Genomic DNA, 14137 nt, shown 5'->3' on the forward strand with positions numbered 1-14137 from the left:
TGTCATTACCATAAAGGATTTTTCCACAAATCATACACATTATACATTGTTACAGGGGTACTTATTAACATTAAATTTATTTCAGTTAAAGGTATCTTGTTATACCATGCCTTTTATGTAGACAATTTGTTTGTTGACGAGATATGTCCTTTATTTGCAATTTCTTTGTGCTGGCAGTTCTCTCCTTCCTTTATCAGTTAGGTAATTTGCATCAACACAGGCTTGGCTTTTGGATTCAAAGTCATCAGCAGAGCTCAGAGACTCTGTCTTAAAAGGAACACAATTAACTTTTACCAGAGTTTTGATTACTTTTAACTCTTGCTTCCAAAACACACAGAGATCTGAAAAAGAAAACACAATCTATTGTGGCTCCTTTGGAGCCCTAATAGGATTTTAATTAAGTAGCATGTTTCATTTGCATTTCTTTTACCCCCTCTATAATATACACTGCACATGTCTGCACATTCCTTCTATACTGTAACTTTTAAAACATTAGCCATATTAATTTTTACACAAGGTGTAACTGTTTCTTTTGTTCTCACAGAGTTGTATGTACCCTTATCAAAGTGACAGTCTGATCACACAGAGCCATTTTAAGGCTCAGTGTTTCTAACATTGCTTCTTTTTGTTTTGTGCACCTCACCCCTGCTGTTGCTTCAGAGGGGCACTGTCTTTATTCTTTTCCCACAGCTCTCATCTGCTATTTCGTTACAAAAACAAACAAACAGAATCCAGAATCTCTTCCTATTCTTCTGATTTTGACTGCCCTGCTGCAGCCATGACTTGGTCTTTATTTAAAAACATTTTAAATTTTGTAAAGAATCAAGTTACCCAGTAAGGGTTAAATACCAAATCCCAAAGCCAACCAACACTGATTACCTGTGTCTGGCAAAAAGGTCTGTCAGTTTTGCAACTTTGAATTAAAGAGTCAAATGGATTTTTAGTGGCATTATAAACAAAACAAAACCAATTTATCTTAAACCTACAAAACAGGAGTTTTACAAACCTCACATATTCCCACAGACAGACAGATACATACACATTTTCTTTTCCTTAACATCCCTTTTACGCTGCTTTGTTTTTACATAGCTGTACATAGATTACATTACCGTTATACATTTGGAGCAGTTAAGTTCCAATAGAACCCCCCCCCCTTATGTTCTTTTAGCAAATTTGACTAAATTGTTCATAGTCAAATGATTTTAATTAGATAGTCTCTTTACCTGGATTATTTACAGACATTCTTTTGGAAAAGGGCCCATTTTTCCTTTAGAATGGCTGCAAAGAAACCAAGAATTCTTTTAACAAGGTCCTTAACATTTTTCAAAGGTTTAACTGCTTAATTCTCTCCAGCCTCTGTAGAGTTAACTTTTCACTCTCTTTCCTTTAATCACTTGTTTAACTCCCAAAATGACACCTTTATCAACTCAGATTTCACCATTTTAAGTATTGTTCCAGGGGTTCATGCTTGCACTTACTCCTGACACTATGCCCTTAGGGCTTCCAACCTGTTTTTCAGTTTCTTTATCTGTTGCTTGCCTGCTTGTCTGGGCCCCGATCCTGCTTTTTCCAATGAACCATTTTTGTGAGTGATATTGTGGTAATTTCACAATTTTGAAAGAAATGTTTAAGGAAAGGGACCAGGAAGGGTGGGGGCTAGTTGAGGAGCCCACCCTCCTTGCTGAATTGGTAGTGGAACACTAAAGAATCAGTTTCTGAGGCAGACAATGAAGGGGAACAAAACAAGGGGCTTTTTGTCCTTTTTACAATGAGATGGGAGTATGAAGGGGGTTGGGATCGATCCGGGGTGGTTTGTGTATGGGGTTTTTTTGTTTTGTTTTGTTTTGAGAACAGGGTAAAGGGGAGCGCTCGGTCTGGTGGTGGGAGAGGAGGCTTTTAATAAAGCTTTTAACTTATTATTTGAATATTTGAGAGAGGTGAGTTTTGATTTTGTCCACCTACGATTTGCCTCTTCCCACCACTGCATGAAACAATTAACCTCTCCTTTAGAATCATAGAATATCAGGGTTGGAAGGGACCTCAGGAGGTCATCTAGTCCAACCCCCTGCTCAAAGCAGGACCAATTCCCAATTAAATCATCCCAGCCAGGGCTTTGTCAAGCCTGACCTTAAAAACCTCTAAGGAAGGAGATTCCACCACCTCCCTAGGTAACCCATTCCAGTGCTTCACCACCCTCCTAGTGAAAAAGTTTTTCCTAATATCCAACCTAAACCTCCCCCACTGCAATTTGAGACCATTACTCCTTGTTCTGTCATCAGGTACCACTGAGAACAGTCTAGATCCATCCTCTTTGGAACCCCCTTTCAGGTAGTTGAAAGCAGCTATCAAATCCCCCTTCATTCTTCTCTTCTGCAGACTAAACAATCCCAGTTCCCTCAGCCTCTCCTCATAAATCATGTGCTCCAGCCCCCTAATCATTTTTGTTGCCCTCTGCTGGACTCTTTCCAACTTTTCCACATCCTTCTTGTAGTGTGGGGCCCAAAACTGGACACAGTACTCCAGATGAGGCCTCACCAATGTCGAATAGAGGGGAATGATCACGTCCCTCGATCTGCTGGCAATGCCCCTACTTATACAGCTCAAAATGCCGTTAGCCTTCTTGGCAACAAGGGCACACTGTTGACTCATAGCCAATTTAGTTTTAGGTTGGCCGAGTTTGTGTTTTAAGACGTCCACTCGGTCCTTGTCCCAAGATCCTAACAGTGGCCACTGAGTTTTGGGATCTCCCTGAGTTAGCCTAGACCATTTTTCCAGGAATTTACAGGAGTCTGGACTCTTCCTAAAATGCATAAAATGCGCCGGCGTCCCTTTAGAGAACTGCCCCGACTTAGACGTCTGGTTACCCAAACAGGAGGACTTTACACACACCAATCACACAAGAAGGAAATTCGGGTTCGTCAGAGCGATGCCCGCTGCAACACACAAAAGGAGCCCACAGGCTACTGCCTCAATCGCCCTTGCTTTCACACCAAGGGTTTTACCCAAGGTGCGGTGCAGCTGCGATTGTGCAGATTTCACTCACTCAGACCGCGGGGACAGGACCCCCTTGGTCGGCCGATCCCTGGACGGAGATGGCACCCAGACTCAAACACTCCACAGGAGGACGGATAGACACAGAGACGGGACAGTCCTCAGTCCGGACAAAACACAGAAATAATTACCTGACCAGATTCCTGATGTCAGATCCCGGGATCCCTACCAGAACAGAGTGGGAACCAACAGGTTCAATGGCGTAGACTTCACTGTGGTGGTGCGCCCTTCCATTCAGGAGGAGGACTGCTCGGGCCAAATGCCCAGGTGCCGGCTGCCACGGTCGTCCTACAAAAACGGTCAGGAATCACACAGCCCCAGTGAAGATGGTTGCCATCTCAGTGGGACCTCCAAATTGTCAAAGTTAGACTCAGGACTCACAGTTTGTCAGACCACTCTGTTTTATTAGCACAGCACTCTGCTAATACATTCAGATAATGTGAGCCCCCATGCAAGACCCAAACAGTCTTATTTATACAGATAAAAGGGTGCGAACTAAACAAAGGGACAAAGAGAGCAAAATTTTAAAATTTACCTGGGGCACAACATGCATATCCTACTTCCTTACTAACTCTTATCGATCTAAGGCTAATACTTCACCAATTGCCCTTAAGTGGAGCAATTGTTCTATCTCAGGGTTCGGCAACCTTTCAGAAGTGGTGTGCCGAGTCTTCATTTGTTCACTCTAATTTAAGGTTTTGCGTGCCAATAGTACATTTTAACATTTTTAGAAGGTCTCTTTCTCTAAGTCTATAATATATAACTAAACTATTGTTGTATGTAAAGTAAATAAGGTTTTTAAAATGTTTAAGAAGCTTCATTTAAAATTAAATTAAAATGCAGATCCCTCTGGACCGGTGGCCAGGACCCGGGCAGTGTGAGTGCCGCTGAAAATCAGCTCGCGTGCCACAGGTTGCCTACCCCTGTTCTATCTTAATGTCTGCTTTCCTGACACCTGGATCACAGCATTTCTCATTTCTACTTAAAGGCACATACAGCATTCTTTAATTCATTCTATTTCTTTAATATAATTCATTTCACTTTCACATGTGTTAGCAAACCCGTGAGGTTGCCTCACAGGATGTAGTCCGCTAGGACTGAGCTCTGTCATTTCCATGCCTTGCTTAGGACAGTGACTTCAGACCCAGCTTGGGGGATGGGAAGCGTAGTCTGTAACCCATTGTTGCTCTCACAAATGCAGTGTGTTGTCACTTAGTCTAGTGCTAAAGCAAGGGTCCCATTGGTCAGGAGCCAGTTGGCCATAGCTGGAGCAAACACAACTTGGCAATAAATCTCCCTACTAAAAAAGCTCTCCTTTCTTCTGCAAAATAAAGCAACTCCTCCTTATCCCTGTCTGGCTGTTATTGGCTCTCAGCTAGGTGAACCCAATATTTCGGTAACACCATCAACAGCCTTGTTGCTTTGAGTCCAACATGGACTGGGTTGAGTCCAACATGGACTGGGTCAGTTCCAAGGGAATGTCATTCTCCTCTTCTCCCCTGCCTGCTCCCCTCCCTCCGTTTATATCAAGGCCTTGCCTTTCCTCCGGAGGGCCAGGAGAGTCTGTCTCAGACTCACTGAGTGGTCAACAGACTTGATTCAGCAAGACAAGCCCAAGGAGAGCCATGTGTTCGGGTGGCCTGCAGTCTGCAGGGCTGTAATACGTGGGTCTGATTCCGGTGGTTGGGCTTGGTGTAAGGTGGCTGGGGGGTGATATGCAGGAGGTCAGACTAGATGATCTGGTAGTTCCTTCTGGCCTTAAACACTGAAGACTCAGCCTTCCCTTCCCCAGGGAAAGCTCCTTTGCTTCCAGCTTGGCTGCAGTCCTCAGGTCTTGCAAACACTGCTCCTTCAAAGACCAAAGGAGACGGGTCCTCTTTGTGTCAGAGCAGCTGCTGCCTCACCTCTATTTCCTGTTGCCTCCGGACGATTGGAAAAAGGCAAATATAGTGCTCATATTTAAAAAAAGGAAGAAAGAGAACCTGGGGAACTACAGGCCTCACTTCAGTCCCTGGCAAAATCATGGAGCAGGTCCTCAAGGAATCCATTTTGAAGCACTTGGAGGAGAGGAAGGTGATCAGGAACAGTCAACATGGATTCACCAAGGGCAAGTCATGCCTGACCTACCTGATTGCCTTCTATGATGAGATAACCGGCTCTGTGGATATGGGGAAAGCGGTGGATGTGATATATCTTGACTTTAGCAAAGCTTTTGATACGGTCTCCCACAGTATTCTTGCCAGCAAGTTAAAAAAGTATGGATTGGATGAATGGACTATAAGGTGGATAGAAAGCTGGCTAGATTGTTGGGCTCAATGAGTAGTGATCAATGGCTCGATGTCTAGTTGGCAGCTGGTATCAAGTGGAGTGCCCCAGAGGTCGGTCCTGGGGCCGGTTTTGTTCAACATCTTTATTCATGATCTGGATGATGGGATTAATTGCACCCTCAGCAAGTTCGCAGATGACACTAAACTGGGGGGAGAGGTAGATATGCTGGAGGGTAGGGATAGGGTCCAGAGTGACCTAGACAAATTGGAGGATTGGGTCAAAAGAAATCTGATGAGGTTCAACAAGGACAAGTGCAGAGTCCTGCATTTAGGAAGGAAGAATCCCATGAAATGCTACAGGCTGGGGACCAACTGGCTAAGCGGCAATTCTGCAGAAAAGGACCTGGGGATTACAGTGGACAAGAAGCTGGATATGAGTCAGCAGTGTGCCCTTGTTGCCAAGAAGCCAACGGCATATTGGGCTGTATTAGTAGGAGCACTGCCAGCAGATCGAGAGAAGTGATTATTCCCCCCCTATTCGACACTGGTGAGGCCACACCTGGAGTATTGCATCCAGTTTTGGTCCCCCCACTACAGAAGGAATGTGGTTAAATTGGAGAGTCCAGTGGAGGGCAACGAAAATGATTAGGGGGCTGGGGCACATGACTTACGAGGAGAGGCTGAGGGAACTGGGGTTATTTAGTCTGCAGAAAAGAAGAGTGAGGCTGATTTGATAGCAGCCTTCAACTATCTGAAGGGGGGTTCCAAAGAGGATGGAGCTCGGCTGTTCTCAGTGGTGGCAGATGACAGAACAAGAAGCAATGGTCTCAAGTTGCAGTGAGGGAGGTCTAGGTTGGATATTAGGAAACACTATTTCACTAGGAGTGTGGTGAAGCACTGGAATGGGTTACCTAGGGAGGTGGTGGAATCTCCTTCCTTAGAGGTTTTTAAGGCCCAGCTTGGCAAACCCCGGCTGGGATGATTTAGTTGGTGTTGGTCCTGCTTTGAGCAGGGGATTGGACTAGATGACCTCCCGAGGTCTTTTCCAACCCTAATCTTCTATGATGGTTTCTGCAGCTGGAGGGTGCTGCCAGAGTTGCCACCTTGGGCAGATGTTGCAGGGCAGGGCAAATGTTAAGCCCACTAAACAGTATTTCGCTGCCCTAGGTGCTTCCCACCCCAAACTGTCTGGAGGGGTGTCCAGCTAGCATAGTGGCTGCTGGCATAGGGAGGCAGGGATTTAGAGGAGCATATTTCCCACACCCAAGTTGGGCAGCTGGGCCAGAGTTGTGCAGGTGTGGCAGTTCTCAGCTGCTGAAGGAGAGGCAGCAGCTACCCTTAAAGAGACAAACCATCTGAAACTGGGCTTTAGGAGCAGATGGACCAGAGCCTCACTGGTGTGGCTGGTTGAGGGGTGGCCAATTCAAGGGGAGCCCCAAAGAATAAGCCTATATTACCCCCAACACAGTCATGCATAGGAAATGACAGCACTAGACAATTACTCTCAGTACCTTTTAGATACCTCTATGGCCTCTTGTTACCACAGCATCTGTGCATCTCGCCACCTTTTATTTATCCTCCCACACCTGTGTGGGTAGGGCTATTATCCCCATTGTACAGATGGGAAACTGAGGCACAGAGAGACTACGGGCATGTCTACACCAAAAAAAAGGTATGTTATTAACTCAGGTTAGCCAGCTCAGGTTAAAATAGCAGTGAAGATGCAGCATCTCTGCTTTTAATTTGTGTTAGCAGCTCAAGTTAAAACCTATAGGGCAGCCTGAGATCGAACTCCGGCTGCCAAGTTAGTGTGTCTTCACTGCTATTTTAACCCGTTAGCTAATCTGAGGGTATGACTACACTACCTGCCGGATCGGCGGGTAGTGATCAATCTATCAGGGATCGATTTATCGCATCTAGTGTAGATGCGATAAATCGATCCCTGATTGCTCTGCCGTCAACTCCTGTACTCCACCGCGGCAGAGGCGGAAGCGGAGTTGACGGGGGAGCAGCGGTAGTCGACCCCGCGCCATGAGGACGCGAGGTAAGTCGACCTAAAAAATACGTCGACTTCAGCTATGCTATTCTCGTAGCTGAAGTTGTGTATCTTAGGTCGATCTCTCCTCCCCCTCCCCCCCCAGTGTAGACCAGGCCTGAGTTAAGAGGTCACTTTTGCATGCAGTGTAGACATGCCCTAAATGATTTAGCCAAGGTGACACAGGAAGCCTGTGACAAAACAGGGAGTTAAACCTGGGCCCCCCATGGCCAGCACTCTAATCGCTGGATTCTCCTTCCCCTCTGGGATAGGTGGTACTGTCAAGAAAACCAACACGGTATTTTAAAAAAACATCTGTTCCACAGTTAAGCTCGGTGGGTCAGCTCCTCAGCTGGTGTGTTAGCATAGCTGTAGTGATCCCTATGGCACTATCCCCAGACCCACCAGCAGAGCTCAGTCCCGGGCAGGCTACATGGAAATAGTTTGCATTGCTGTGAAATCAAGACCCTGGATTTACTCACTCTGGATATTTTTTGCAAACATGTTAAGCAGCAGGAATTGAACCCATGTCTTGAGCGCCAGGCCACTAGATCAACCTTCCGCCTGGACTCAGGGTGACAACAGAAGTACTATAGGAAACAATACTGCCTGGGAACACTGATGCCCTAATACATCTCTTCCATCTCTGGGCTCCAGGATTTTTTATTCAGTGCTGCAGCACCATAATACCCTGTCCTTATATTCTTCTGTGGCCCACATTAGGATAAAGCCTTCCATTGCATTGAAGTAAAGGGATTTGCCTAATCAGTTACTCATGAACCAGCAAAGCCATCCTGTGCATCCTATTCTCCAGTCTTTCCTTTATCTGACTTCCAGTCAAATGAAAATGTTTAGGTAACAGCATGGAGGTAACAAAACACACAAGTATTAGTAGTGCCACAGGACTCTCTGTTGCTTAAAACACACAAGTGCATCCATCTCTGGCTTGGAGCACCTGTTGGGCAAGAGAGCTGGGCTGAAGTTTCCAAGTGCCAGCAAAGCTCCTGGAAACTCCTCTTCACCCGACTGATGAAAACTACCCAAACACGTCTGACTGGGAACAGGTGATGATGGCTCTAGACTTGCCAAGGTCTGAAATATTCCAATTTCCAGTGTTCTGGGTGCATTTCCTCTGATTGTGCCTCCCTTCCTGTTAGGATTTCTGGTTAGTGCAGAGTTCTTTCCAGTTCACAAGCTTTACATGGGCTCTTCCCCCTCCTTCTGTCAACCCTCCCCAAAGAATCTGGAGCTTTGCCAATCTGCGAGTGACTTGTTCATAGCAATCTCTCTGCAGCACTGTCTTCATGTAGCACAGCTCCTGTTGCATGAGAAATAAGTGACAAGTTTTCAGACCATTTTAAATAAACTACCCCAGTTACCTTCCATCACTGGCACGTCTGCTGGGGGGACGGGAGGAGGGGAGGGACAGGATCTGAACAGTGTCACTTAAAAAAGTCTATAGAAACAGAAAAATGTGATGGGGGGGGGATGTTTTTCTTCGTAGCCCCAGTTCAAGGGATATTGACCTAGTGGGAAGGTGCAGACATTCCTGTCATCGGTGTGGGAGAGTAATTGGACTGATTCTTCCTTTTCCCTCCCTAGGTAAATTTCCGTGGCTCTGGGAACAGCAGGAGTTGCTGGACAGAACGCACTCACATTGAGAAGCGTCTCTTGGTCCTGATCGTGGTTCTGGCACTCAGCCTCTTGGCCTGTGTCTTAGCCCTGGGATTCCAGTACAGAGATAGTAAGTCCTTCATTTGCATGGGATCTATGTATGGTAGCTGTAGGGTGACTGTGTGGAGAGCACTGATGGCAGCTGCTATGGAAGTGAGCCGGGGTAACAGCTGAGCTCCTCATGGGCAGGTCAGATCACAAAATCCATTGCAACAATCAGCATCCTTGCTATAAGACTCAGAGACCTCGGGTTTGAAATGGGGATGAAGGCAAAACCACCTTCCCCTGCAGCAAGGGCCTTTCTGGGGCAGGGCTGAGAGATGCTGACAAATGTGGCTGGAAGGAGGATTCCATTCTCTGGGGCATCAGGCAACTCTTTGACCAGCACTGCACTCCTCTGGGTGGGGCAGAGGGAACTAAAGGTTGCTTTGCATACCTAGTTCAAGATGTGTAAAGAACTTGTGAACTCCTCCCCCTTTCCCCTCCCACCGCATCTGAATTTAAAGGGCAACATTCCCCTAGCTCTAGTCAGCCAGATTGTCCCTGGCATTGGTAGGAAGTGGCACCATGGTAAAATAGGAGTGACTTTAAGCCCTGTCATCCTGCATTGCTTGCCCCTGCAGTGAGCTGCTGTAAGATAGTTTGGGAGCCCCAACACCCTTTTTTTAGGGGATCTGAGACCCTAACTAAGGGAGGGAGGAAATGAGGAATGAGACTCACTTGCCAAGAGAAGTAGCCGAAAGGTCCAATTGTACATGTGCCCAGATACCGGAAGTGTCTTGTCCATTGGGTTTGTCTCAGACTCTGACCCACCTTGATGCTGAAGCCTTCCCAGCGAACTCTGTTTTCAACCCAAGGCACCAGGCCAAACTGTTCGGATGCCTCCAGAGTGGCTTGTGGTCTGATGTTCTGCCCCTTCCCTTCCAGGGCCATCCAAGTCATGTCTGACGGAAGCCTGCATCTCCGTGACCAGCTCCATCCTGAGCTCTCTGGACCAGTCAGTGAGCCCCTGCGAGGATTTCTTCAAATATGCCTGTGGTGGGTGGATGAAGGGAAACCCCATGCCCGATGGCCACTCACGCTGGGGCACCTTCAACAACCTCTGGGAGCACAACCAGGCCATCATGAAGCACCTTCTAGGTAAGTGTCTTCTTATGTACCACCCATGAGGCAAGGTGGCCATTCACTAGCAGGAGAGGAAAAGCAGCAGGAATCCAGGGACTGGGGAGATGCCCCTCAGCTGATCCTTCCTTGTGACTCTGGGGTGCTGACTTGCCATCTCCATGAACCTGGATAGGCTAGTCCCAGTAAAGATCCTACTCCATCTGAGAGAGGTGAAGGTTACAACATTGCCTCAGAGAACTATAGTATCTGGGCAATGCTCTCCTATGCTGCAAGATGGACCAGGAACCAAGCAAGCGCTACCAAACAATCTCTTTCCACCTCTCTGTGGGGACCTCTTACAAGTGCATGTTCTGCAGCTGGGTGGGACCAGCCCTGCAGCATCATTTCCCAGTGCTAACTTTGCCAGAAGCAAACTCTGCCTTGTGTTCAAATGGCTCCTGGATCTTTCACTTCCAAAAAATGAAGGGTCCAGGGTGACATTGGGGGCTAGGGGAGGATGATTGCAATGCTATCTCTCAGTTGACAAGAGGGCAGTGGCTTGGGTTTTTGCTCCTGCTGGGTTTCCACAATAATTATGGACATGATTTGGTCATGGAGGTCACGGATTCCATGACTTTAACAGATGTCCGTGAGTACTTCAGTCTCAGCCCCAGGCAGTGGGGCTCAGGGAGGGAGCACCACCTCCACCTCCGGACTCACCTCAGCGGGCCATTCATCCTGTAGGTCAGTCAGTGTCAACGTCTCCGAGCCCAGCAGAGATTTTTGGCTGCTGTGATCATACCCTGATTTTGTACATTTTTACCATGGCTGATCAGTGAATTTTGCCTAATTTTACCATGACAAAATCTTATCCATAACATTAATAAAAGTAGCCCCTATCCAAGATCTAGGTGCCCTGACACGTAGCAAAATTAAAATTAACCAGCAGTATACTGTCTTCCCCCTGACACCGAGACCCGAGAGCTGAATCTTTCAGAAAATACACAGCTTCCCCCCCCCCATCCCCTCTCCCACAGATCTAACCCCACCCAGCACAGAAGCTTGCAACATGTCCCAGGGTTGCTAGAGGCATAGATATAGTATAGATGAACTCCACAGCATGCCCTGAAGATCCAAATATCCAAGCTATTTCAGAGCTGAGGACCCCTCACTAAGAAAGCTCAACTCCCAGCCCTCACTCCTTTAAATTAGGTGGATCCAGCATGAGTGCCTTTGCACGCTGCAGCTCTGAAGATATGGTGCGACGAGAGAGATGCCTCTACTGAGTAGAAAGGTCCTGTCTGTTGTGGACCTGGGTGAGCGAGACAAGTTGCCCAAAAAGAGAGATCTGAGTGTCTCTGGGGGACTGAGAGTCCTGTGCTGGTGGAAGAAACTCTGAAGCAGTGGGGGTGCCGAGCTGCAGGGGAGCATCGTCCACCCCCCTAATGGGAGTGTCGAAGAGCAAGGGGCTATGGAGGATTCCCTAAAACATGATGCTCCTCCTGAGCAGCTCTCTCTAGTTCTCCCAGGGCTTTGTCCTCTGATTTAAGCCTTGGAACATGGGCACCTCCCTGCCTGCACACTAAGGGAGCGCTCGCCACATGCTGTGTGCCAGCAGCCTCCAGAGGAGTTAGCCTCTCTCCGGTGCCAACTCCAGCCAAGGCAGGATATGATCCAACAGCTCCGATGTGGCGTCTGTGGGCTCAGCCAGGAAACCAGATCTTTCCCGTATTTATTTTTCTTTACGCCCCCAGGATTTTTGACTTTCGTGTTCATCGCTTTGTCTGGGACCGAGGAGAGTTTGCCGAGTGAGTTTGAGGCCCCACCCCCTCACTGTGGAGAGAGCCTCTTTGTTTCATTAACCAAGGCGGGAGCCAAATGCGGAACTGCCAAGTTGTTTTGAGGGGCATAACAATCCAGGCCAGGATCTTCTGTCCTTCCTTCCAGACACTCCTGGCTAAGGAAGCCCCTTGGTATCTGGCCAGGATGGAGCTCCTTGTCTCTTACTCGAAGCAGTGTTGAAATTCAGTGGACCGGTAGGAAGCCCACTCTCCGTTAGTCTGAGCTCCTTTCGTTGGGCATTCTAGGACTCCTCTCTGGATTCCAGGCCTAGCTTGTGCTCTCACACAGACACGACAGTCCAGCGTTTGATGGGTTTGCTCCAGCTGACTGGCCACAAACCCATTTTCATGTGGGCACGTAGGTGGGGTGTGAGACAGTTCTGAGACACAGCTGTGGTTCTGACCCACTTCAAGTGCCACATTCAGCTCTGGGCAGACACAGCCTCAGTGTTGCTGGGGTAGCTGAGAAGATAGCAATGGCTGCAGGGCCCTCATGACTGAGACACTTGCTCCTGGGACATCTAAGAAAATCACTACCTCTGGACTTTCCCTCCCTCAATCATTATTTGCAAATCCTAATACCAAACCCCATTGGAAGGGCCTACTTTGCTTATTGAGCTAGTCTGAGACAGAACCTGCCCCCAGCACAGGCTAGTCAAGTACCTTGGATTGAACTCCCTGCATATAAAACTAGAGTCTCTTCAGGCTAACGCCTAGTGCTCACGATGGCTGTTGCTTGTGCTGGTGCAGGTTCAAAGGGGAGGCTGCTTGTGTCTCCCCTATACAGGATTTGGGGGCAGGTCATGTGGACCTGGGGCTGCCCCAACTTGTGCCACTATTTCAATACCCCATGCAGCTTTCTTTGTAGGATCATAGAACTACAGGGCACAAATCCACCCTGGCCGTCTCTTTTCTCTGGCCACCTGCACTTCCCTTTTGTTTGCCCCAGCACATCTCCTGCAGAGATGGAGCTGTCTGTGTCAGGAGTAGGGGTTCTCCTGTGCTTAGTTGGGACTTACTCCTGTCCTACAGCCCCTTTTGCAACAGCCTCACTGGCTCCGCCAGCCCACGGAGGTGGCCTGGAGAATTGCTGCCAGGTTTATGGCTAGGGAAAGGGCCCCTTTTAGATGTCTCAGCAGACTGAGAATGATAACTCTGCCTTCCTCCTGGGACATCCAGCCTAGCATGGATCCTGCAGACCTGGTCACAAGGTCCACGTTATAGTAGAGAAACTTTTATCACTTGCAGCAGCAAACCCAGAAGTGGTCTTGCTCAAATGCTCTCTCCTCCTGCTCTAAAACTCCTTGCAAGCTTCCCCAGAGAGGAAAGGGTAACTCATGCTTCCCTGGAGCCTTCATTCCTCTGATTCTGGAGCAGAATGGGCTTTGCAGCATCCCCCTCTTTCTATGATGAAATCTTCTTGCCCAAAGATGGGGATAACTTGCAGTGAGAGGGAGATGGGGAATTCCTAAGGGAAATGCAGAGAGGAAGGTTACATAGGGACAGGGAATGTTATAATGAGCGACTAAACTAGCACAAAATCTCAGCGGTGAGTTGCACAAGCTTAGGCTAGCCAGCCCCGTGAATTAATGGGTGGGTTAATGAAGTGGCTCTTAACCTTTCCAGACTATTGTACCCCCTTCAGGAGTCTGATTTCTCTTGCATACCCTAAGTTTCACCTCACTTAAAAAATACTTGCTTACACAATCAGACATAAAATACAAAAGTGTCACAGCCACTCTTACTGAAAAATTGCTGACTTTCTCATTTTTACCATATAATTATCAAATAAATCACTTGGAATATAAATATTGTACCTATATTTCAGTGTATAGTACATAGAGCGATATAAACAAGTCATTATCTGTATGACATTAGTTTTTCCTGACTTCCCTAGTGCTTTTTATGTATCCTGTTGTAAAACTAGGCTAATATCTAGATGAGTTCATGTACCCCAGGGATACGCATACCCCTGGTTGAGAACCACTGGGTTAATGACTGCAAACCGCAGTGATTGTATGCAAGAAACACATGTCCCTGCTGAGGCAGTACAATTGGCTTGAGGAGAGAAGAGATTCAGCTCTCTGTTGCCCCCTGGTGGCAGCAAGCTGGCATCTGTTCCAAAGAGTGGCCCCCATTCTAGGCTCCCATCACAGAATCGTAGG

At 47.5% G+C, this 14137-nt stretch overlaps 1 protein-coding gene across 4 annotated transcripts in view; it reads left to right on the top strand.

Moving 5' to 3' along the window:
* ECE1 (endothelin converting enzyme 1) overlaps window positions 1–14137 on the top strand; it is a 160008-nt gene that overhangs the window by 120300 nt on the left and 25571 nt on the right. For all 4 annotated transcript variants that reach the window (XM_026660062.2, XM_026660060.1, XM_026660061.1 and 1 more), the window contains 2 exons: window positions 8956–9097; window positions 9955–10167. In XM_026660062.2, the coding sequence (XP_026515847.1) occupies window positions 8956–9097; window positions 9955–10167 (355 nt within the window). The remainder of the gene's footprint in view (window positions 1–8955; window positions 9098–9954; window positions 10168–14137) is intronic.

The sequence above is a fragment of the Terrapene carolina genome, unplaced genomic scaffold (genome assembly GCF_002925995.2).
Source record: "Terrapene carolina triunguis isolate 2854851 unplaced genomic scaffold, T_m_triunguis-2.0 Scaffold714, whole genome shotgun sequence".
Taxonomy (NCBI): domain Eukaryota; kingdom Metazoa; phylum Chordata; order Testudines; family Emydidae; genus Terrapene; species Terrapene triunguis.